The sequence below is a fragment of the Thermobia domestica genome, chromosome 12, assembly GCF_964235325.1.
Source record: "Thermobia domestica chromosome 12, izTheDome1.hap1.1, whole genome shotgun sequence".
Classification (NCBI taxonomy): domain Eukaryota; kingdom Metazoa; phylum Arthropoda; class Insecta; order Zygentoma; family Lepismatidae; genus Thermobia; species Thermobia domestica.
The window spans coordinates 96596123-96623838 of record NC_137465.1 but is presented as its reverse complement, the minus strand read 5'-3'; the positions used below and the strand labels follow the sequence as shown (position 1 = coordinate 96623838).

General features: G+C 34.6%; 1 protein-coding gene across 1 annotated transcript; it reads left to right on the top strand.

Moving 5' to 3' along the window:
• The first annotated feature begins 1074 nt into the window (after positions 1-1074).
• On the top strand, positions 1075-26947 carry LOC145666045 (uncharacterized). Its single transcript, XM_081733144.1, has 2 exons — positions 1075-2710; positions 26739-26947. Exons 1-2 carry the CDS (start codon positions 1075-1077, stop codon positions 26945-26947), a joined length of 1845 nt encoding a protein of 614 aa, XP_081589270.1.
• The last annotated feature ends 769 nt before the right edge of the window (positions 26948-27716 follow it).

The window sequence follows — 27716 nt, the reverse complement described above, 5'->3', positions numbered from 1 at the left end:
TTAGGAACCGACGGATTTTGTGATCATTGCTTGCAGGGGTACAATAAATCCGGTATTTTTCATAAGTGTGAATTTAAGTGCACATATTGTGAAAAGTACCACGAGTTATCGACCTCTGATATGGAACGAAAATGCGATGATTGCCATAGATTGTTTCCGACAAGTGAATGTTTTGACAATCACAAAGATGTAAGTGCACGAGGCAAGAGTGTATGTGATACGGTTAGGGTGTGTGATGAATGTGGTGTTATGTTTGATTTGAGACGCCGGCATAATTCTGTGCATAAATGCGGGGAACGTTTGTGTAAATCATGCTATAAGCATGTTGAACGTGACCACGTATGTTATGTGCAGAACCAACAACTTACCCGGGTAGAAAAGTATTTGTATATAATCTTTGATGTAGAGACTATGCTTCTAGATATGAATACTGAGGACGAACAGGAGCATATAGTAAATCTTGTTTGCGCGCAATTGATTTGCTACAAGTGGAAGGGTAGCAGTTTAGACGAACCATGCTTTGAATGCGGAAATGAAAATGGAAAACGTGAGTTTTCTTTTAAGAACATCGATGAGTTTATTAACTTTGTGTTAATATCTCGTCCGAAGTTCGAACGCACAATTGTACTGAGCCATAATGGATCACGCTATGATATCCATTTCTGTCTTAAAAATCTCATTGAAACCCCACATTTTACACCATCAATGACAATGACGGGGCACAAAATTACCGAGTTGCGGGTCGGTAATCATTTAATCTTTCGCGATACATTTCTTTATATGGGAGTGAAATTATCAAAACTCCCAAAATCATTAGGTCTTTCTGGAAATTTAAAGAAGGGAGATTTCCCATACTTGTTCAATACACCAAGTAATCAAAATTATGTAGGCAAAATTCCGGACATTAAGTATTTTAATCCTGAAAATCGTGCTCCGGAAGAACGACAACAATTAATCGCCTGGCACCAAGAACGTGCTGCAAGTGGCGAGCAGTATGACCTGCAAAAGGAAATGTTGAAGTAATGCCGCAATGATGTGAGAATTTTAGCAGAAGCGGTTATCAAGTTTTCGGATATGGTAGAGGAGAAAACTGGCGGAATCCAGTGTTTCATTTCATCCGGAACCATAGCCAGTCTTGCTATGCTTACATACTGCACTTTGTATTTACCCAAAGAGTCAATTGCGATTATTCCACCTCTTGGATTTGACTACCGCGATCGGCAAAGTGTAAAAGCTTTGCAATGGTTGCGGTATATGAGCAAAACAAGAGGTACTGTAATTCAACATTCAGGAAATGGAGGCGAAAGACGATTTGGAAAATACAAGGTGGATGGGTATGAGCCATCTAGTAATACTGTTTATGAGTTTCATGGGTGTTTTTTCCACGGGTGCCTAACCTGTTACCCTGATATGCGCTACGAACAGCTTGACGCATCCTCACCCCATCGTACAACCATGCAGCAAAAGTACGAAGCGACCACTATTAAATCCCAATATTTAAAAGAACGTAATTTCAACATTGTTGAGAAATGGGAGTGTGAATGGGATAACCAGGTGAAGTCCGACAAGTCCATTCAGGAGTTTATTAAAACTCAGTGTAATGATCTTGTTGATCATTTGGTTCCCAAGCACGGATTTAATGGCGGACGAACTGAATGCTTTAATGCCTTGTATGAATGTACTAATGAGGAGTATATTCAGTATCTGGACGTTACTAGTCTCTACCCCTGGGTAATGGCTCGTAAACCGTTGCCAGTGGGCGCGCCAAAAATTCATAGGGGGCCGGACTTTCCAGAAGTGGAAAGTATTCATGGTATAGTTAAATGTACCGTTTTGCCTCCAAGTGAATTATTCTTTCCGATCTTGCCATATGTTGCACATGGTCGATTACTTTTCGGTTTATGCCGCACATGTATGGAGGAAGAAAGTGTTAGCGAGTGTTTGCATTGTGAAAATGATCGTGCTATTACTGGCACATTCTGCACCCCAGAATTGCATAGAGCACTTCAAAACAGATATAAGATACTCAAAATAAAGGAAGTTTGGGAATTTAACCTGGTTGGCGGTGAGGAAGAAAATTCGCGTAGTCTGTTTAAAGACTATGTGAATTCTTTCCTTCAAATGAAGCAGGAGGCTTCAGGTTTTCCTGCCTCATGTCAAAGCGAAGGAGACAAACAAAAATACATTCAGGAGTATCATGCCCACGAAGGCATACAGTTAAATTACAATAATATTAGAACGAACCCGGGTCTGAGGTATATCTCCAAGATATTCCTCAACTCGCTTTATGGAAAATGGGGACAGAGAACCGATCTTCCACAATCAAAAGTCGTTGACACTCCGGAAAGACTTTTGACGTACCTGCTGTCACCGCAATACGAAGTACAAACAGTAACACCCATTGGTCAACGTCATCTCCTAATCACTTACAAAGACATTGAAAGCGAAAATAAACCATGGAAGTTTTCAAATGTCGTGCTTGCTTCGTTCATCACATCGTGGGCAAGACTTCGTCTTCATGACCTATTGACTGCTGTAGGGCCTGAAGCCATATTATATTGTGACACAGACAGCATTATGTTTATACAACAACGAAATAGAGAATCCAATCTTACAATCGGATCCTACCTGGGAGAACTAACTAATGAAGTACCAGAAGGGTGGGAAATCGATATGTTTATTGGATTAGGGGCTAAAAATTATAGTTACCGTATGAAAGAAATTGGGACGGGAAAATTTGATTATGTGTATAAAATTCGGGGTATCACTTTGGACAGTAAAACGCGGCAGGAAATTAATTTTGATCATTTTTACAAATTAGTTCAAAACAAAATCGAAAAAAAAGAGTTAAAGTTTCCAGGGAGGATTGTGCGTAAGGCTGGGTTTTCTATTGTCTCTAAAACACAGGTAAAGACACACCGTAAAGTAAATAATAAACAACAAAGACTAAACCCTGACAGTGAAAGAGATTACCGTAGTATTCCATACGGTTATCGAAGGCAAAGTCTTGTTCTGTGAGGAGTGTATGAATGAAAACAAGAGTGAATGTGTTGTAAATATGTAAATAGTATTGTAAATAATGTATATACATTAATTGTATATACATTAATTGTATGAATGGTAGGAAATGACTATGGCAATTCCGCAAAACATTGCTATACTGCCTCGGATATAGCATATAATTATTCACATCATTGATTTCTTTCTTGCATTCACAAGTACTGGATATTATATCATCTTTATAACATATCTGCACCCCTCACATCGCACCCTCATTTTTTGTAAATAATATATTATATATTGTAAATAGATTTTTTTATACAAATTTTGCTAATAGATTTTTTCATATTGTAAATAGTTTTTTATATATCGTAAATAGATTTTTCATATTGTAAATATTTTTTTATATATTGTAAATAGATTTTTTCATATTGTAAATAGTTTTTTATATATTGTAAATAGATTTTTTCATATAACGTAAATACCATATTTCAAATATTAAATTAGTTTTGTTAATCAAGTTCAAAGAATCAATAGAACACTATATATATATATATCATTATATTAATCAATTGTTATATATCATTATATTCAAACACTTGTTATGTATTCTACAATTTTTATTTTTATTATATACATTCATTTTTTTATTTTTATTATATACATTCAATTTTTAATTTTTATTATATATTTTACATTTTTATTTTATTATATTTACAATTTTTTTATTATATATAATATTTTGTCATTATTTTTACAATAAAATTTTTTAACTATATTCATGCCTTTAATTTCTACACCCTATAAAATTAAAAAGGTACTTCATACAAATAGTATGTGTATTCTGTATAAGATAAAGGAAGAATACATATGCTTCATATACCATTATATAAACTTATTTACGTACATTATACTAAAGTATGTGTATTCTGTATAAGATAAAGAAAGAATACATATGCTTCATATGTATAAAAATAGAATATTAATAAAGGCACAATATTTATACTTTTCATAAAATTACAATATCAAATTCATATATTCACTCAATGAATTATTATTTTATTAAGTTTAATAATAATCTGAATCAAAAAAGTCAACCGAGGTTATAAATATATCCTAATACATGAAATTACAAAATGCGGTATCGCAATATTTGTTTGTTCGCTCAACAAGTTCTTCTACGTCATAAAAAAAGATTGACATCATCAATAAAGCAGTAGCAGCAACCAGGAAATAGGCAGCGGCAAAATATTATCAAAGGTAAGTACACTTTCTCTTCTTACTTAAGTTAAAGTATCGGGCAACATACAAATTGTGCCGGTATCTATAAAGGAAAATACCATTAGCGTCCGTGGCTGTCGGGCAGGCGGCAAATATACAAAGTGGGCGGGGCTAAAAAACTCGCGACAATAATGGCGCCAGCGAAAAGCTAACGTTCAATACAACGCGGCAGTCGGTAATATACAAAGTGTGCCATTATCTATAAAAGAAAAATACCATTAGCGTCCACGGCTACCGAGCGGCATATATACAAAGCGGGCGGGCAGCAAAAGTATAAAGGAAAGTCGCGGCATAACCAGACAGTAATGGCGCCAACGGCACCATCTGCCACGCGTTATCAATCCAAAATAATTACATACGTCATACTCTTTCACGACTTCAATTAGAAAAACTAATTACCATTTTCTTTAGATATGTTCCCCTTACCTACTTGCCTGACAGATGGGCGAAAGTGGTGGCTAGCGATGGACAATATTTTTCTTAAGGTATTTATGTATTTTGTGTTTGTACTACAGCTTCAATGTGTGCGTACCAACCGCACGAATTAATTCCTAGACCAAATACATAACTCTTATTTTTAGAGATATAATTATGATTTCTTCTGTATAGAAAGCTTTCAGTTTTTCCTGTTTACTAAACTGCAAAGGAAAGTCAAGAGAAACATTTTTCAAGAAATCAATAAGATTTTTTAAAAATGTTCCCGTGCTCGGGATTGCCCCAGTGGTTGGAGTAATCCCGAACATACTGTTTACATTAAATTTTCGTTTACGAAAGAAGCGAAATGCATTAAAATACATTAAAATTGTACTGTAATTTAATATTTAAATCTTTAATACGAGTTATAGTTACAAACATAACTCAAGTTGATGAAAAACATGATCAGATCTCATCATCTTAGAAACTGTTACAAATGAAAGCTAATAGAAAACAGGCTAAACAAAATGTACTCTTGTGAAACAAATTCAGAAATAACTGTACATTAAGTAAAATATTCATTAAAATGAAAACATTATTTGGAATTGTAGAAATCACGGATATATACGCATTAATATTTTGCTCACAAAGACAGTATTCTTTATTACTCTAGTGTTCAAATGCGGTTAATAGGATAAACAAAATTGGCAAATTGCTAATGGACGCTATTAGACTAAATAAATTTTTAAAACACTGTGAATCATACACAGAAAAATGCAGCCAATGATGAAGGATCAGATCTCTAAAATAGGGTTTTTGATTATAGAATAATGAAGTAGGCTACTAAGGGCCTAAAATAATAAATGTAGCAAACTATTCTAATTAATAAAGGTAATAACGCTTATTACCAAGACCGATCTATTTCTCAAACCAATTTCATTAACTTATTACTCACTTTCCAATTAAAAATTAACTATTTAAAAAAATGATTTATTTCACACCATGGGGCAATGCTGAACACTCCGTGATAATGGCAGATATTATGTCTGGCATTTCCCCATGAGACGCCATTTTATTGTTAAAGTTGAACCTAATGCTCAAGTATAGGGAATTATATAGCCTTATCTGTAACAATATAGATAAGATAACAGCCAACTGGCCTTGCCCAGATTGTTAAATCAACGTTATAAATGAATCGGCAAAAAACAATAAAACGTCTTCTTCCCGGCAATCCACTCAACTGACTGTCACCAAATTTATACTACGATGCTGAAAATTATGCCATTTGCCGCCAATAGGAATTGATAGCCATCGTTTCGCTATAAGAAATTGCTATTTATGTACTGTGTACGTGGCAAATCTATAGGAACAATGGAATAACGTTTGTCCTAAGAGAAGCGAAGCCAAATAGTCAAGTTAGGTGAGGTCAAAGGAAAGATGGGTGACAGATCGCACTCATCAGAAAGTGTTGGCCTTGAGGCGGACACCCAGCACTGTGAGGACAATCAGGAAGCCATTTAAAAGAATGAAGTAACACACTCCAGTCTAGAAAATCAGCATTAATGACGAGGAAAATCTATATGCTAATCAAACATCACTCAAACACACATATTCAAGAAATCAATCCGCAACAGAGCCTTAATCAGCTACTAATGCAAATAAATCTTTGAAACTAAAAAAAAAAAAAAAAATGTTTATTCCAATATACATGTGCCGGATCTTCTGGTTATTCTTCTTAAATCAGGAGCGTATCACGAATACCTCTACTGGGAACCATCTACAAAATGTTAAATGAAAACAGAGGTTAATTTTGCCCCCATTGAAACAATCGCTACAATTTGAACAACTTTGAGAGGAAACATTTTGCCATATCTCTTTCCATTTGGCAGCTACAAGAGCTTATTAATAGGTCAGTGCGAGGATTTACGCATGCAGCAACTCAAAAGGGATAATAGAGAATTGTTCGATACTAAAGCGAAATACAAAAGTGCTTACGCGGAAACAAACGGTGCAGTTTTCGAAAACAGTGGCGTTTCGGGTAGCCTATACCTTTATTATGGGGCTGCCAGCTTCAAAATATCAAATAAAGACAGGTGACGATTTTGCTTGCATTGAGAGGAGTGTTAAACATTGACCCTATTCCATAAGCAATATGACATTTGGCAACGTATGGTTGCTACAAAAGTTTGGTTGTTGAGTAAAAGGTAATGAGATAGGACCTACGATGCTATAACAAAATAATTAGGACACGCTTCGTCGAAACGAAGCAAAAGGTAAACAATCTGTTGTTGCTAAAGGATTGAACCATACGTGTGGGCATGAACCTGATGATTTGATACAGGGGAATTTCAGAAAGATTAACAAATAGCTAAAGAATCACCTTATCTTCTCCTAAGTGTAGCTGATGCAAATGCTTTATGTCTATGAACGTGGTTCAATATTTACTGCTTCTTTCAACTGAAGCAAAATCGACCCCCTGTTTCTATTTGAAATTTTGAAGTTGGCCGCCTCCCAATAGATGTATGTCCGAGATGCCACTGTTTTCGAAAATTTCACCGTTTGTTACAGCATAAGCACTTTTGTAGTTAGCTTTAGGTTCAAACAATTCTTTATTATTTCTTTTGGGTAGCAGAATTCATAAACATTCCCATTGACCTACTAATGAGCTGGTGTAGCTACCAAACGGTAAGAGATATGGTAAAATGTTTCCTCCCAAAGTTATTCAAAATGTAGCTATTGTTTCAATGGGGAGAAAATTAACCCCTGTTTTTATTTAAAATTTTGAAGTTGCCTCTTTGGTAGAGATATTCCCGAACCCCTTGATTTCAGAAGCATTTCCACGTAATTCGGAAGATGCGCATTGGTATTATTTTTTTCGTTTCAAAGATTTCTGTGCACTGTAGCACAGATTTGTTTCAAATATTTGTAGTAGCATCGTTAAGGTCTTATTATGAGCTTCTTGAATCACTATATGTATATGTATATATAGCAAGTTATACCGTTAAGAAACTTATTGTATCTATTGCTATTCCCACAACGATGATAAATAGCCTTTACGCACATACTAGTTGTAATATTTATTATTTCCATTTCTGCCGAAAATGTTATACGTTGCAAATTTAAAGGTGCTTTGTAACTTGCTACGTAAGGAACGAGATTTTAAAAGAGGATGCTTATTTGTATGTATAATAAGTAAAAAAAAAGGTTTATAACTTCTCTGATCTTAAACCGAAGTCTGTCGGTTTGTTAAGTATTTAAACAAGTTCTGTCTAATAAATTTTAAATAAAAGCTTTAACCAACTTTGACAGTTTCTTTTGAAGTTCACTCTTGGAAAAAGAAAAGTTTGACATATTTCTGTATAAATGTTTCAATAAGACTTCTGAATTTCATAGATTTGACTTTTTATCATTTGCTCCATAATTCACTATGTCACGTTTGACATAATAAGCTAATGTAAGTTCGTTAGACATTAGTTGAATCAAGTAATAAAAAATAGGGAGAAGACATTTCACTTCTTACTAGGAAGCATCGCCGCAACTTTAACTTGCTTTCTTTTTGCTTTTATTCTTTCCCTTCGGAATCATTTCATCCCACTAACAGAAGACGTAAAAAACGAAGAAGAAAAAGAAAGAAAGAAATCCATTAAAATTTTCAATTCCAATCAATTTGTTCCCAGCCTCTCGTTTCATCATCATGTCTGTTTTTTCTGTTACTTTCTTCTCCCTTTTCTTTACCAGAAAATTAGACAAAGTGAATAGATTTTTGAATGAATTCTTAAAGAAAAAAGTTTATTTTTTGATTCACTGTAAATGGAGCAAGTAGGAAATAGTGGAAGATAGAAAACTAGGGAATTCAGAAGGATTTTTATCCTCTTTTTATTTCATGTTCTTGCCTTTTTTTCTATCAAGGTTGTTTCGTGTAGGAAGGCATCAAACTGGAAAGACAACTACCAGAATGAATTAATTATTCATAAAGTTTTACATGCTTCTGAGCTTTTCTGAGTGAGAGGGCACAAAAAGAAAACTTCTTATATTATATTTTGTTTCAGGTTTCCATTTCCTTGTTGACAACTGGAAATTTGATTTAAATTTCAAATACTTTTCGTGTATATTGAGTAACTAGTAAACAATATATAGAATAGATCTACTTGTTCTGTAGAATTATGTTTATGTTACTGTACGTTCTGCACCAGAGTTTTGTAATATGACGATTCTGAAACTTCGCACGTAGTTCGGTAATGTACGTTTTTCTAGAATTACTTTGTGTTGCAGAGCAAATAAATACCACACACGAACACGACACAAATTATCAAATAAATATTTGAAGCTTCATTATGTGTCATTTGTTATTTGGAGTTTAATATTACAACCGATAAGAGGAACCCAGAATTTTTTGTCATTTTATTATTCTGTTTCTTAAAGTACTCTTGCAAAATTCACGATTTCAACATTTTCCTTTCTATATTAACATATCTTTATAGGAGTTAAGATTAATTCTTAAAAGTGGACTACCGCGTCAGTGCTTGATCAGGTATGGAATTTAAAAGAAGATTCTATTATTATATTATACTCGGTCTCATAGGACGTTAGGTCTCACAGAATTTCCGAGATGGTTGCAAAATATCACTTTTCTCATATAATCAATCAGTATCATACGTACCAAAATCCTTTGTTCGTTTGCAGAAGGTTCTAATTCGTTGGTAGTCCGAGGAATCGCTGACTGACCATTATATAGAGCGTAACGTAAGAAAACATCGTCAATATGGATATTCCGATTTCATTAACGCAACTGAATGCTGTTGAAAGGTCGTAAGCGAGCGAAATTTTCTTCCAACATTTGACGATACGCGATTGCTGTTAAGGTACAATTTATTAACAAGGAACACATAACACGGGTCTCTTTAACACCATCATTTTTTCAGGAATGTCAGCAGATGCCACACACAAATGGAAATTGGTGTCCGACCAGTAGCGAACATTCTGTGTTCATCTCACCTGAAACGTAAAGATTCGCCTCATGTGTGAATAAGACGTCATAGACAAAACGGGATTTTGGCACATTTACTCTGTTATTAATTCCGCAAAGTTCACATATCGATCAAGGTCATCCTTTGAGAGGTACTGAGGCACTTGTAGCTTGCATCTCCCCATTTATGCATGGACAAAACACTCAGGATGGATGTGCGACTAACACCACTATTCTGGGACAAACTACGATTTTTCGATTCGGACTCCTCCTTAATCTGCCGACACTGCTATTGACGTTGTTTCATCCATCGCCGTGCATGATCTGCCTGACTTGGGTTTGTTAGCCACGGACCTTGTTTCTCTGAATTTATTGATCAACTTGCTTGCTGTTGTATGGCTAATAGGTGTTCTATCTGGGTAACGGTTTTTAAGATAATAAGCAATGACTCTTTTGCATTACTCTTCTGACATAAAAATTATCTTATTGTGTTTTGCCCGCGTAACAGCCATGTTATCTTCGGGACGGAAAGGGTACAAGAGGAGAAACACATACAAATAATAGAACACTAATGATAGTGTCAAATCCATTAGTTTGTTGGGTTCATAAACTGATTAGTGACAGTTTCGATGCCATTCAAGTTCAAATTCAATCTCTCAGTGAGGGTAAATCCACTCTTGAACAACAACGTAGAGTGAGAAGAGTATATGATTTAGAAATACATATGATCCAGAGTTGAATTCTATCGGCGCAGATGATTTTAGAGAGAAAGGTGGAAGAGCGAGACCTACCTGTATACCACATCTCTCTCTATAAAATGCGTTGCGAGAATAAGTTCCAATTCTGAAACATGATTATTTAGATAGACAGTGAAGTAGTTCCTCTAATATTTCTTTAACCGCCTTTGATATCTCTCTCAGTTTTCGAGTTAGGCAGCCTCAAAGTTACAATCTTCTTGATTTGAGCATCTCATAACTTAGAAACAAAGCGTTTTCGCCCTATGCTTATATAAACTTTTTCTTATTGTTTACGTATGAGGATTTCATCAGTGAATTTTGGCTACATAATAAAGGAACACCCTATGTATATATATATATATATATATATATATATATATATATATATAATCTTTCTCTGAAGTGCCGTCTTCTTTAGATATGTCTTTGTTGTTTTGTCGATTGCTGTTTCTGGACATTTTCTTCGCCAAAATTAACACCACTACTGTCTCTTTTGTTTCGTTCTAGCCACTTGTCTACAGCGATTTTCGAGTCTTTCTCTGAATTAATATCTTGTTTAGATTATTCGCCTTTGTTTTTTGGAGGGTTTCTTTGTATATTTTCCTTACCAATATTAACACAATTGCCTTTTTTCCACTTTAACTACTATTGTAAAACGTTTTCCGACATTCTGAATTGCAAAGTAAATTCTTATTTTGACACTCTAAGCACATCTAACTCAAGCAAATCTCTTGAAATGCTCTAATTGATCAAACATCAGATAGCTGTGACATAGTCGCAAAGATTTCTTTTCTGTAAGTTAAGAAAATTAAAATAGCTGCTGAGCATTTACTGAAATCCATTAATAGCCGCTGTCTTTAATGTCAATTGCAGCTAGAAGTGAATGGTATTAAACCGAGGTTTCTTGTAATTAATCTTATTGGGAATGACGAAGAATGATTCAAAATAGAAGATGACAGGTCACATGTTTTGTTATTTTCATCGATGTCAATGGTTTCTTTTTTCAAAACGTCTCCATTCCCTCTTAACACTTCAACTAAAGTAAAGTAATATTTTTTTCAGAATTTCCTTTTATCATTAAAAAGGAACTGATTCTTTTCAGTATTGCCTGGTTCAGTCCGGAAAGGCTTTGTGTCAAAGAAGTGTGTGAAAACTGTGGTCATTGCTTTGTCAAACAGTAGAACAATAACTTCAAGGTCACCATATGCATATAGATCTTCACTCTCTTTTTTCCTTCCTTTGAATAGCAGGGATTCCTGGAAAACTCGATTTCCATACTCCCCAAAATGCAAACATTTTTTAAAGAATAAAAACGACGTTGGCGAACACAGCTTGTCTAAGAACTGTTTAGTGACATAATTTCTTTTCAAATAGAGTACATGAAAGGGAATTGCTATTTCTTCTTAAGAAAAAAAAAACATACAAACATCAAAGTACCACAGTACATTGGTGGAACCCTTTGGGAGAGCCCGGCCCCCTGGGCCCACCCCTTTCCTACGCCATTGATTAAAAGCGTATTATGTGGCGGTACGGTCTTTCAATATTTATGTAAAATATAGAAGGTCTGCTGTATTTTTTCATTAAACTTTCATTAAAATAAATATTCTAAGGGGACAGAAATTCAAATATTTCTCATAAATTTATTCTCATCGTTCGAAGGGCGAGCATTTCAGTTTATGTAAAATAATAACAGTTAATGATATTTTCTTCACGTGAATGGTAATTTTTTTTTGTAAGAGTTTATTATATGTGTGGAATTTGTAACAACATCCGATAGGACCTGGAATAATTGATTTTATTTCAATTAACTTTACAATAATACGGAAAAATTAACACGAATAACATTTCAAATCTGAAATAATCTGGATTCATGTTAGTTTTATTTGTAAATTACATTTTATACATTAAATTACTTGAAAAATGTCTGTTTTCAATAATCAGGATGGTGTGTAAATATACATTCAATGGGGGCTTTGTAATATCAATCTAATCAGCATATATATATATATATATATATATATATATATATATATATATATATATATATATATATATATATATATATATATATATATATATATATATATATATATATATATATTCTCTAGTAAACAGAGTGTGAATCAGTCGAAAATGGCGAAAGGTGTCTCGGATAATGTGTGTATTAAAGATCTACATATAGATTGAAATTTTACGTGACAAAAAAACCACAGAAATTCTCACTGCCTTACGTAAAGTTTGTGGTGAGATAACAGTGGACTTTAATACAGTTTCTCGCTGGGCTACTCGTTTGTGTAATGGTCGTGTGAGCATAAAGGATGATGCAAGACCAAGAAGGCTGAAACCATTAACCGATGAAAATAAGTGTGCAACTGGCGGCAGCTGCATTTGAACAAGATTACCGTGTGACATGTGAGAAACTTCCTGACATCACAGGGATTCCATCTGAGTTAGTATGCCGAATTCTGACAAGTGATTTACAGAAGAGAAAATAATTCTCCCTCATGGGTCTCCCATTTGTTGACTGTTGAACAGAAGAGACAGGTCTGGACAATGCAACGGTGCTAAAACAAAGATTCAAACGAAGATTCAAAGGTTCAAGGTGAGCAGTTTCTGCATCGCATTATTGATATTGATGAAACGAGGATCATAGTTTGAGCCTGAGTTCAAATCACAATCCAACAAGCGGAGATATCTATCTTTTCCAAGACCATAAATGTGTAGCCGATCTCAATCGCTTTTGGCTACGATCACCAAGCCATTATCATAAAGGACCGAGTTCCATGTAGAAGAAGTTTCACAACAGCATATTATTGTGAATTCCCGTTGAAACTGCGCACAAAATGCACAAAACCCGATCGTAGTTGCTCAGAGCGGGTCCATTGATTCTCCACTACAACGTTCACCCACACACCACTAATGATGTGCGTCAATAGTTTCGTGAATACGGTTGGGAAATGTTTCACATGCTTCCTATAGTCCGGACATGAGCCCACCAGACCACGACTTGTTCCCAAAGCTAAAACAACGTATGAGTGGACGTCGGTTTATATGCCTGGAATAACTTTCTGCAGCTGTTACTCGAACCATTCGACAGCTACACAGAGGTGGCATTCTTCATGGAACACAGAAGCTACCTGAACAGTGGATTTCGTCATTGCCAAGCAGTCTTGTAAAGAGATCCTCTAGGAAAAAGAAACGTGTAAGTCCGAAAAAAACAGTGTGTGTCATGAATTAGTTTCTCATTGTACTGTGTAGTAATATTTGTACATGTTTAAGTTCGATCTCACTTTCAACAGTCTTAGGAAGTAACGTAACGGAAGTAACGTTACCAGTAACGCGTTACTTTTTAAGTAACGTTTCTTAGTAACGCGTTACCTTATTTCCAAAGTAACCGTAAGTGTAACGCGTTACAAATTTTTAAGTAACGTGCCTAGTATGCGTTACTTTTTTCGCAATACATTTCGGAAGAGTAACTACAATATATGTATATATTTTTTTCTCAAACAAATGTTTCTTTCCGGTAAGTGGATTGCTCAAAATGGAACAATGGGGCACGAACTATGTATGTCAGCGACCGACAGTCACTTACACGCAGAGACACAGATATCTAGCGCCACTTGCTGTTTTCGGAGGATTACAGCCTCAGGGATAACACAATTAGTATTGCAAGCACCTAGAAGATTTTCTCAGATTTTGACAGCTCCAAATCAATACGTTCAGTGAGTACATTGATAATAATTCTAAAAAAAATGTGACAGCTAACGCCGTGCAGTTAGGATACCCAATATACACCTTCTTATCCCATAATCGTGTCAGGTAAAGAGACCCCTCTCTCTCCTTTTTTCTTCTCTTCCATACTAAAATTAGCTAACAACATGAGCGCAATTCTTATTTTAAAATACACATGTATTAGTTTGGAAAAATGAAATAACAAAACCAAAGCGAAACAAGACTCATAAGTTGACGTAGGGAATAACCGAAACACAAACAATGAAAAATTGAAACCAAGAGGTGTCTATTACACATAGATTCAGAAATGAGGCAGAGAGAGAGAGAGAGAGAGAGAGACAGAGAGAGAAGAGGACAGATGAGGGAAACAAAAAGGAAGAACAGATAAAAATGTGGAATTCGAACGTAGTAAGAAAAGAACATAACATTATAAAGTTCCGTTTCCAGAAATACAGCAGTAATATAGAAATAACGTTAGTTTTTACACACTTTTTAAAGAACTATTCGAATATATAGAGGATGCTTTAAACATTCATTAAGTCACTTTCATAAAGGATAGCATACTCAATTTCCAGTAGAACTGTAGATCTCCAAGACACATCTAGAATAATGTCAAAAGTTTAACACACATCCTTTGCTTCCGCTTGGTTCGATTGCAAATTCCTTAGTGTTCATTATACGTACTGATCCAAAATACAGCCTAATAACCCAGTAGGTAGCATTGGTCATATCCTCCATTTTAGACTACTAATGCAAACTGAACAAAAGAGACGAAAAGAAAGCAGAAAGAAAGAAAGAAAGAAAGAAAGAAAGAAAGAAAGAAAGAAAGAAAGAGAAAATTGAATGAGTGCTATTTAACTGTTCAATTTCTATCAGAAATACCCTATATTAAAAGTCCAAATTGTGTAGTAATGAAAAGTTACAAATATTCGAAAGGAAAAATTTATGTTCCTTATGGATGTAGCATGTTTCAAATTTCAACGTGAATAAAACACATACAATTACAGGATGGAAACAAATTTTGTGTCGAGCTAGTATAAATAAAATTTTGTTTTCAAATTACCAAAGAGATTACAATTTTCTAGTCTTTTCCGAAGATTTATCTGTTCCGATCATCCAGCATCGATTTCCTCTTTTGCGGATATAACGTAATTTGCACAGATAGAATGAGCACGCTAGAGCTGAAACAGATCATTTTGTCAGTTGGATGATGTTGGTTAGGATATAGACCACAACTGGGTCGAGGATTCAAACCCGTAATTACCAGTAGTGACCTGGTAATTCGACTGAGACTCGGTAACCCAGAGAATAAAAAAGAGATTATACTTACTCCCTTGTGTTTAAACAGTATTTGTGTCAGAAATGATCAGGACTGGAGATGTTATCCCAAGAGCACGAAAAACACGACGCCCCATTTCGCGGTTAATTAGAGTTTCTTGCTCCGTTCTAAATTTGGTACACGCACACACACAAGAAGTGCGTGTGTATGCGTGTGTGTGTGAGAGAGGGGGGAGAAGTGTATGATAGAAAAACGGGATAGGGAAACGTCAAGAAAGACGGAGAGAGAAGGGATTAAATATAAATATGAAGCATACTTATCATCACAGCGTGTAATATAGAACGCACAAACTGTTTATTCGAATTTTTGTCAGTGATGCCTTGTAAGTTATCCAATAGAGGATGAATCTCTGTTCGCAGCCATGATTTTATGCGAAAGAAAATCATACTACCTGATGCGAAATCGAACCGAGATTTTAGATTTGGAAGTCTAGCGTTTAATCACTACACCACCGATTTCTTTATTCAACCCTTATTTAACAAATTGCGTAGTGCTTCTTTTTGAGAACGATAACGCGAAAAGTGTATACTGCAGATCAATGATGTGTTTGTGATGTCCTAGTAATTCAATTGCCCTTTCCCAACCAACACTCGTAAATCTTCTCTGTCATGATAGAGGTGTTTGCTTTCACATTTTTAAGTATTGCTTGTCCAGTACGATAAATCGATTCTTCACAATCACTTTGTGAAAATAATCAACCTTGGCGTGAAAAAGATAAGAACCTGTGTAAGTTAGCTGTATTACTCATAAGGCCATTACGTTAACCCTACACTATCATGCCATCTTAAATTTAAAGCTAAATACTACTTACTTTAGCTCTGATCTTTGGAACGAACCGGCTTCTTCCTGTAAGGTTATTTGCAGCAAAATGCACAACGAAATTCGTTTACTCGATTGCCTAGAGAGAAACTAGTGCCCACTAATAAAGGAAAAACATACAATCCCCAAAAAATTACAGAAATAAAACATATTATGCAATAATTTCGCAGTTCAAGTTCAAAAGTACGTGAATAATAATAATAATAATAAATGTTCACATTTACAGTATAGTTGCCTATTCTTCTTCTTCTTCTTCTTATTATTATTATTGTTGTTATTATTAGCATCAATTACCGGTTTCACTGGGTAAAATTGAGAAAAAAAATATGTTCCGGTACACGGTCACTTTTTACTATTACTAAAGCGATTTTTGATATCTGTCATTTTCTATGACTTTTATATATCCCCTCCCCAACCCTATGTTGTGAAACATAGCATCTGCGGTGTCATTGTTCATCTCAGCAAGGCGGAAAACTATGAATTCTACAATGATATTGGTTGTTTCGATCATTTTTATATAAATCCCCCTCCTCCAAGTTGCTTGGCCGAATTTGGATTTAAACAGCATCAGATGTGTCATTGTTAATCTCAGCGATTCCAAAAATTATAGACTCGCCAATAATACAGGTCATTTATTGTACTTTGTTAAATGTCGCTAACCCTCTCTTAAGTTACACCGACAAAGTGATATTACAGAAACCATCTCAGGTTCGAACTTCAATTCGGTTGAAAATTTTGATCGAGATTGGTTTGGTTGTTTAAGAGTAATTACGTTTTATTTATGTTTATATATCTCCCTCACCTAATCCCCTTCCCAAGTTCTCCCGTGAAAGTGAAATGATAAAAATCATATCAGGGTCCAATCTCATCTATGTCAAAAATTTGATCGAGGTTAATCGTTTGGTTCAAGAGTTACCAAGTTTTATTTATTCTCTTTTAACTCCTCCCTCCACTCACAACTAAGTTATATCGTAAAAGTAAATATATAAATACCACTTCAGGCCCGAACCTTATATCGGTCGAGTGGTTCAAGAGTCATGAAGTCACAAAGACAGTCACTTCGTTTTCACTTTTTTAAACATATATCTCCCTCTCTCCGACCCCTATGTTACACCGTCAAACTGAAATGATAAAGTCATCCCAGATCGGAACCTTATATATCTTCAAAGTTTGATAGAGACCAGTCTGGTGGTTCAAGAGTTGTTATTACGTTTTATATAATTTCATATATCTTCCCTCCTCCACCTCCTAAGTTCTACCTTTAAAATGAAATTGTAAAAAAGCTTCCCAGGCCCAAATCTCATCAGTGTTGAAAATTTGATCGAAATCGGTTGGTTCAACAGATTAGGAGCCACATAGTTCCTTTCAATTCTATAAGATAGGTTATTATTATTATTATTATTATTATTATTATTATTATTATTATTATTATTATTATTATTATTATTATTATTATTATTATTATTATTTGCGAGCATTTAAACTTGCATACGGAAATTACTGCATAATATGTTTTTATTTCTGTAATTTTTCCTAGATTGTATGTTATTTACCTTATAAGTGGGCACTAATTTCTCTCCGGGTCGTCAAATAAATAAATTTCGTTATAGACTTACGTGTAAATAACCTTACAAAAAGCATCCATTCGTTCAAAAGATCACAGCTGGCTTGTAAGTAATATCTGGGTTGCACTTACGCGTGATATGGTGGTTTAGGGGTAAAGTAATGAATCTAAAAATAATACAGCTTATTAACATAGGTTCAAATCCAGTTCACACCAAAGTTATTTTTTATCACAAAGTGATTGTGAAGAATCAATCGACTTCTCATACTATACGAGCAATACTTCAGAATTTGGAAGCAAAAATCTGTATCATGATAGAGACGATTTACGAATGTTGGTTGGGAAAGGCAATTAAATTACCAGGATATTCCAAACACATCATTGATCTGCAGTATATGCTTTACGTATTATCGTTTTCAGAATGAAGCACTACATCATTTGTTAAAAAAGGCTTGGATAAAGAAATCGGTGGTGTAGTGGTAAATTGCTAAACTTCCAAATCGAAAATCTCGGTTCGATTTCGCATCAGGTAGTATGATTTTCTTTCGCATAAACTAATGGCTGCGAACAGAGATTCATCCTCTATTGGATAACTTACAAGGCATCACTGGCGAAAATTCGAATAAACAGTGTGTGCGTTCTATATTACACACTGTGATGATAAGTATGCTTCATTTTTATATTTATCCCCTTCTCCCTCTGTCTTTCATGATGTTTCCCTATCCTGTCTTTGTATCTTTCACTTCTCCCCTCTCTATCACACACACGCATACACACGCACTTCTTGTGCGTGTGCGTGTACCAAATTTAAAACGAAGCAAGAAATTCTAATTAACCGGGAAAAGCGGCATCGTGTTTTTCGTGCTATTGGGATAACATCTCCAGTCCTGATCATCTCTGACACAAATACTGTTTAAACGCAAGGGAGTAAGTAAAATCACTTTTTTATTCTCTGGGTTACCGAGTCTCAGTCGAATTACCAGGTCACTACTGGTAATTACGGGTTTGAATCCTCGACCCAGTTGTGGTCTATATCCTAACCAACATCATCCAACTGACAAAATGATCTGTTTCAGCTCTAGCGTGCTCATTCTATCTGTGCAAATTACGTTATATCCGCAAAAGAGGAAATCGATGCTGGATGATCGGAACAGATAAATCTTTGGAAAAGACTAGAAAATTGTAATCTCTTTGGTAATTTGAAAACAAAATTTTATTTATACTAGCTCGACACAAAATTGGTTTCCATCCTATAATTGAATGTGTTTTATTCACGTTGAAATTTGAAACATGCTACATCCATAAGGAACATAAATTTTTCCTTTCGAATATTTGTAACTTTTCATTACTACACAGTTTGGACTTTTAATATAGGGTATTTCTGATAGAAATTTAACAGTAAAATAGCACTCATTCAATTTTCTCTTTCTTTCTTTCTTTCTTTCTTTCTTTCTGCTTTCTTTTCGTCTCTTTTGTTCAGTTTGCATTAGTAGTCTAAAATGGAGGATATGACCAATGCTACCTACTGGGTTATTAGGCTGTATTTTGGATCAGTACGTATAATGAACACTAAGGAATTTGCAATCGAACCAAGCGGAAGCAAAGGATGTGTGTTAAACTTTTGACATTATTCTAGATGTGTCTCGGAGATCTACAGTTCTACTGGAAATTGAGTATGCTACCCTTTATGGAAGTGACTTAATGAATGTTTAAAGCATCCTCTATATATTCGAATAGTTTTTTAAAAAGTATGTAAAAACTAACGTTATTTCTATATTACTGCTGGATTTCTGGAAACGGAACTTTATATTGTTATGTTCTTTTCTTACTACGTTCGAATTCCACATTTTCATCTGTTCTCCCTTTTTGTTTCCCTCATCTGTCCTCTTCTCTCTCTTTCTCTCTCTCTCTCTCTGCCTCATTTCTGAATCTCTGTGTAATAGACACCTATTGGTTTCAATTTTTCATTGTTTGTGTTTCGGTTTCTCCCTGCATCAACTTGTGAAACTTGTTTCGCTTTGGTTTTGTTGTTTCATTTTATCCAAATTAATACATGTGTATTTTGAAATAAGAATTGCGCTCATGTTGTTAGTTAATTTTAGTATGGGAGAGAAGAAAGGAGGGGGAGAGAGGGATCTCTTTACCATAAAATAAATATCTAATAGCACAAAGTTTCAGTTTTGTAAAATCTTTGAAGCTTCAAGATGTATGACAAGACAATAACACAGGTTTCACTATCAGTAAACAAGACATTTTAAAACGTTAGTGCGAGTATTGCAGAACATATCAAGAATCATCCTAGTATTGCCACTGAGAAGAAAAATGGAAGAAATGTTATGCTCTCAACAATCAACGTCAATAGAAGGCAATATAAAAACTGTCATAAAGAAAATTTTGTTTTTAAAAAGTCACAAACACTCCTTTTGTTAAAAAGTCCTTATTAAAGTCGATTCAATTTCATCTTTTACATCTTTGCGTACTACGTGAGTTACTCGATTACACTCGAAGTAAAAAAAAAAAAAAAAAAGTTGCGATAATTGACATGAAAGATTAAGAGCCGTAAATGTCACTTTAGAGCGATATAGCTCGAAATCACAAATACCCTTATTGCGTGTTCAACTTCTGAATACTAAGTGTTCCATTTCTAATTATGTTTTCAATTAAGTCCACAATATTAAAAATATAGTGTACTCAGAACAAGAAGTAAAAGCGTGTCAAAATTCCTTTTGATATATTCATACCCTTAAGGATGTCGTTATCTTTGATTTGCCTCTAAAATGATACATCACGTTCCATTTCCAATATAATCTTTCTTCCGCTCCACGATTTTCTATCTATTCACGTTGTCTTTCCTTCTTTGTTTTTTCTTTCCCTTCCTTTTATTTTTTTCGTTCCACCGTTTCCTCTTTCGTTCATCTCTTTAACCTTTCGGATTAGCTTAGTTGCAAGAACAGATGCGAGTTTTTCGCTGCCATGGGAAAGGGATCTCAGGCAGATAAGATAACAGCACGATGACAGGAGCGGAGCAGAAGCAAGAGGTTGAAGTTTTTGAGCCAGACTGGGCATTCTCTAAACCGAGAATCGAGACTCCCCAAAACGACTGGGCTAGTCAACGAGTTGGATGGGATGTCTGCCTCAACATTCCTGCCATCTATCTACATCACCTGTTGGATTCTATCACAAAAGTTTCATGAAAATGTTCTGTAAGTGCCGAGGAAGAAAGATAGAGAAGCTAAAAGAAGGCAAATGTAAACGTTTTGGTAGTTTTATTCACTTAATTCTAAAAGGGTTACATCTATACAGTAGAAACAGACTTTAATAGATTAATTTAAGCGTTACAGTTAATTTTTGGTTATTTTATTATTTTAAGTCAAATTAACGCTCAAGGAAACTGTAAACTTAACGATGCAAAAAGAGGGCCTTCTACTGCATTGCATTCTTTTTCTAATCAAACTCAATTAATATTTATTGTAACACCAGTCAGATTTTATTTTATATTATCCTCGTGTTTCCTTTCTGGCCTACCTGAAACCCTTGCCCATACCAGTTTTCTACTAACACTAAATGTATTTAAACTAATGTCACAAATCCCACCCATTTCATTTGTTTCACTTCAGTTACTTGTAATATGCAGAGTGCAGTGATTAGTAAAAGAGAATGTGTTTGAAAATAATCTTAATGAAGAACAAGTGAAATCAGCTTACCTCGGTTTATTCGAAGTAAGAATTTTCCTTGTTCACATGAAGCTTTACAAACTTCAGTAAGTCATAAAATAATTTCTTGAAATCATTAGGTCACTGCTTTGTGGATGGTGAAATATCATCAGTAAAGCAAAATTTCAATCATCTTAATTTGCGGAAAAGAAAATAATCACATGGGAACAGATATAGCGAGTATGCGGGGGTGCAGTAACACACAAATACATTCTTGGACTGGAAGCTCACGAACGCGAAAAACGACTGCCTTGTGTGTTGTGGTACTGTCATGCAACAATTTCCAATGGAGTTCAGTTTGAAAGTACGATCTCACGTGTGATTCTTCACAGCGGGCGTTTGAGAACTTTTATTTCAAAGACTTCAGTGACAGTTTCGTCGCTGAGTACAATATCCGAATGGACAATTCATTTGCTATCGTATAAAACAATGACCTAAACGTAAGAACGTGGAAAGTTAAACAATATGATACTCCTGATTGAGTAAAAAAAAATAAATAAATAAAATAAATAAATAAATAAATAAAGGCGTGTTTGATCTTTGACTTTGGACAATGGGTTGGGGAGTTGGAGTGAATTAAAACTCGTTACTCAGCACTTTGAAGCTTGATATCCATATCATACTGGAATATTCATGTTTCGTACTTTGTTATGATGTTTTGAAAGAAATTTGACTCCTTTTCAACAGCAGCCATCAGTTCCTTGTAGTGATTCCACTTTCCCAAATTCTGCTCTTCTGTTAAGGAATGACACAAAACATACGCACAGATTCCGTTCAAACTCCATTATTTCGTTCATTATTTAAATCCTCAGTTATTATTTCATAACCAGTCCCGTTATTCTCCCCCATGAAGTCTGATATTACTATGAGACTTGTATTTCGATCATTCATAAAGTACATAATATCCCAAGCTTTGTCAATCTTTCCACTTGGTCTAGAAATTCAACTTTAACTTGGGTGCTTGGCACTGAACCCATTTTGGCACTGAACTTCTTATGCTATTCAAAAATACAGAAACAAGTTAGTTGTCGCCATAAACCTTTCTCGACATCTCAGACGTTCCCACTGTAGTTTTCCCTAAGCGCACCCATAATTTGACATTCACTCTCTTCCATTGTTGAAAAAATGACGAGGTACCCAAACAACAGTTTGTACTTAGCTGTGTAATGCACTACAATAGTGACTGACAGAGCTAAACAGATCTTAATGTGTTTCCAAGATTATAAGCAAAATTCACCCTTACGAAAAAAAAATCCATAGTAAATGTAAGTTCAATGAAAAACAAAACTTCTACTGTGTATTCAGCGATTATCACAATATAGAAGATCAATTGTGTATTTTTCTTCGTTCTCTCGTTTGGGTGATTAAATCGTTTCTGTAAAATGATTTTATATATGTATTTAAAATTAACTTTTCTTTATTATCTAATATAAAGTCACACACTTGTATGTAAAAGCGATTGTGGATATAATAATTGCCATAACAGACATATTTCCCTGATGCTTTTAAACTGAATTTGAGTTTAGCGTCTCTTCAGCATCTAACGCCAGAGCCTACAGTTTAACTTGGGTTACGAAGCAAAAGAGCTCCAGCTGGGAATCAAAATCAGGTCTTCCGCGCTGTAGACACGTACACTAGTCATATACCCACGAGAGACCTCCTAATACTCTTAATCTTAGCTGTTTTTTCAAGTTTTCTGATCACGGAAGAGATTTTGCTTTGTACGGTGATTTCAAATCATTGAAAACCATAGTTTAATTTTGATCTTTCACTAAAACATTCAAAATGGTGACTGTAATGTTTTGTATTATTTGTTCTCTTCTTGTATTCTGCAAACAAAAATGTATTCTGCAAACAATGTACATACTTCCAGCTTATAAAGCATAAGAGTGAACAAAACAACAAGGTGAAAGTTTATTTTTTTAAAAATTCTATATCGTAAAGGAAGATCTTGTTCCCTACAATTAAACTGAACATGTACAGTGTTACGTAAAATTGTAAAAAGAGAAAGAAGTATGAATGGGTATTTAACTCAAAACTGCTGGATCAATTTTAATGAAATTTCCATTAATATTTTAATCATAGGGCCACTGTTAAGTATCACTTTTCATCACAACATATTCTAGATTGCAGTACATTAATCAACTGTACAAAAGATGAAGCAAGGTTTAATAATATAGTTAATTTCAATGTCTAATTCTTTTTCAATAAAAGCGGGTAAATATGTCGTTTTCGTACAACAATACGTTTAGCTATGCATCTCCTCTGAAAGAGCGTATTACATTTACCTAATTAGAAACATTCATTTCGAAAGAGGGCAACAGTGATGATTTGCCCAATGATAATCACAAATACTCTGAGTAAAGTTATTTAGATGAGGCTTATAGATGTCTGGAACTCTGTCAATGATTTTCTGTTGGTGAAACTACAAGATTGCATAAAAAAGAAAAGACCAACTAACTAATTATGGAGAAGTTTGAGGTCATGTCTACTAGAAAACTGTCAGCTCTTGTAATTAATGTTTGGATAGAGAATGCATTAAGCTTGCGAATCTATCCAGGAATTCCCATTGCCCCCTTCAACGTTGCTTATTATGAATAGGTGTCGTACTCCTAAGCTAGATTGCATAATTAAATGAATTAACTTTATTTGCTAATTAATTTTCATGTTTGTTTCTTTCTAGCATAAGAAAGTAAAAAAAACTTAATCGAAGACAGGACCAGCAAACTAATAAATTTAAACCTTGAGCAAAGTTTCAAAATATATAATCAATCTATACATTAAAGAAAATAAAGAAACTTACTCATTTTCGTTTTGAAATGTATTACTTAATATTTTGTATTTATAAAATTGAAGATTGCTTTTCTATCTGAAGCCTTCTTTAAATCACTTCTCGTTTCTATATCAACCAATTTAGTATATACAAAAGCGACGAGAGCCACAAAATATCCGGGTACATTTATGCATATTTTCTAGTAAAATACAAATTATTAATATACTGATGATGGAGCTTATGTTACTAAATTATAAAGTCAAAGTTCAATTACTTGTAAACAAATATGTGTGCAGCTGTGTACACTTTAATTCAACTAACTGGTTAAAAAATGTTCATGTTTATCATCCATCTCAGGTGGTTGGGGTAAAACTTCGCAATCGAAATTTCGCGGCTAGAGCCTCACGGACCACAATATCGCCTCACCAAAACTTCACCGTCTTGGGCCAAAATCCGGAAGCCAAAACCTTGCCTGACCAAAACCTCGCAGGACGAAATCTCGCGTAGAACGAAACCTCGCCGTCCAAAATCTCGTGGGAAGAACGAAATCACAGCACAGCGACTTCTTCTATATGTTCAAAATATATATTAAATGCTTGTTTCACTGCGCATATACAATAAATTTACCATACACAATGAAGCCAGCACTAGTGAACACCTCTCTAATGCGGACATATTTTTTTGATCAGAAACATCTGGATTACTACTGGAGAAAACCCTGTTTTACTCCCTCTCTCATTTACGGACACGTGGCAAGTGAAACGCTTGTTCTATACCTCTCACTCGACAAAGTCCCGTGTCTAGAACTAAAGAGTCAGCGTTTTCACGAAAAGAAACAAGTTTATCATATTTAATTCATTCTTGAAATTCAAGGTATTTAGAGATGATGAACCATCATTTTGTAAGTTTTAACGACTATGTACTGTTGACATAGCGAAATGCGCTTTCGTGGGATATCACTATCATTGATATGAAAAAGTCAAATTTGGTGTAACATAATTTATTTATGCTTAATGTCGAACTCACCGTCGTCACAGGCCCTGAAATTTATTTTCGCCCTAGGTTCCGCAAATTAACAGAATGGCAATAGGTAGAACTTTCATTAGACTCATACCTTAAGTATAATTTCCTAATTTAGAAAAAAAAACATTAATTGCTTTTTTGGTGTGTTGTTAAAGAATAGCAATAGTATTGATTGGTTCACTTTAAGGGGAGAAAAAGAACAATGAACTAAGATATATTCACACACAAACAATAATGAAAACTTTCCAAAATAAAGTATGAGCACAGTAATTACCTTTCCATATTTTAAAGTATTTGTGTTGAATTTAATTATTTTTCATTCGAGATAGGTAGCTATGGTGATTAGCTGAAAGAAAAGAACTTATATAATTTATAAAAATAATAATGCTTACCTTAGGAAGATAACGGCAATATATGTAATGTCGTAAGAAGTTTTATACAAGGCAATGAAATATAATAGGTTCATTCCCTTACTTTTTTGTTTCTTTTATCTTCCATTTTCGGCTCTCTGCTCAATAAACCCAACTCCTTAATAAGTATTTTCTCACAACGGTTACGTTTCTAAAGGGAAGAAGTAGAAAAATGAGATAGCGGGAGTAGGAAATCTTCCGGAAATTCTCTTTTTTCAGCTTTTAAAGATGTAACATGGTAAAGTTAATTACACACTTGGAATATATTGCTGTAACGCGATGAAACGCTCTCTCCTAGTTACCTCAAAAATTCCTACGCTCATTCAAGTATTGCTTTTTCTCCTAAACACTTAACTCCTCCAACCGACCGCCTGTGAAACGGTAACGATGAGAAAAGAATTTGCTTGTTTGCTTCTTCCCGTTGTTAGACTTGTTTTATCCTTCAGAAGTTGCTTCCTTTCTTGTTTTACCTTTTACTACTTTCTAAGATTTTTCTGCTGAAAGAGTTAACTTTGATATTTTAACCATATTATTAAGTAATAAAATACACATGCATTAATTTAATGGAAACATCTATAAAGTGTATCTTTTTAGATTAAAATGCTGTTGGACCATCTCCCACCCTTAGAACATCTCTGATGTCACACGAAGTGGAGTCATAAAGGTAGTGAATTGTAACGAGTATACTATTACACAATTCCTCGTGCAATGTAGCACTCAGTTCCGCGATGGCGCCGCGGGGGCTCAGTGGTAGAGCGTTCACCTCTGGTGCATGGGTTACCAGGTGCATGGGGTAACGTATTCCCCATGACACCTAATGTAAATACTTGGGTTTTGCGTTTGAGGGGCTCGTTTTGAAATGTTTTCTCAATAACACTCTGAGAAAATTTCCTCCTACTTATTTCTTTGTTTTCAGGAAAGGGTAAATTTTCGTTGTATTAATTTAAAGATACATTTATTTTTGTAGGAGAAGCGTTTATTGTGAAATTGTACGGCGGAAAAATAACTAATGGACTCGAGAGAAAAAGATTTAAGAGCTATATCCAAACTATTGCGAGAAAAACACCGAATTGCATCATTAACCTCGCAAGCCTCACTCCAAGTTCAGCTGCAGCGCGCCAGCATAGTTTTCGAGTGTACCATCAGATACAAGAGTGGAAGAGAAATTTCCTTTAGCCTGAGGAATGTTGATGGAAAATAGAAGCGGGACAGTACGTACCCGTGGCATCGACTTTGCCACCAGCGCCAGATAATCTACAGCATCTTGTACGGTGTGGATACAAAAGTGACTGTTCCAGAAACTGTGAGTACCGAAAAAGAGGACTCCACTGCACATCAATGTGTGGAGAATGTGCGGCAGAATCATGCACAAATAAACTAGTATTAAATTCATTAGAAGACGACGATTATATTTGTGATGATATTGAATTAACTTCAAAATCGCCATCTAAACGATTCGGAAACTTTAATGAATGAAACAGTTAAAAGGCATTTGTAGAGAGCTAGGTTATTTAGTTTGTAATGCAGTAAATGGTTTCCAAATTTTGATTAACTATGTTATATTGTTAAACAAAATTTTAAATATGTGTTATTTTATAACACTAAAATGTTTAATATTTGTTATTTTAAATAGTAATTTTGTTTGATAATATCATAATCTAAAATACAGACTTTTTCCCATTACAAAGCCAAGTAAATTAGCTATATCAACATTACTTTAAAATACTGACAATATTTCGTATGTATGTATCTGGTAGTTTCATAGTAATCTCATTTGAAACACATAAAATGAAACGGAGTAAATTAATTTTTAAGATAATACCCAGTATATTTAAAAATGACAGTAAAACATAAATACGATATTAACTGAGATCATATGAATCATTTACCTTTAATTTCGCACCAGAACGACGTTCTTATCTTAGTTTTGTGATGAGATATTATC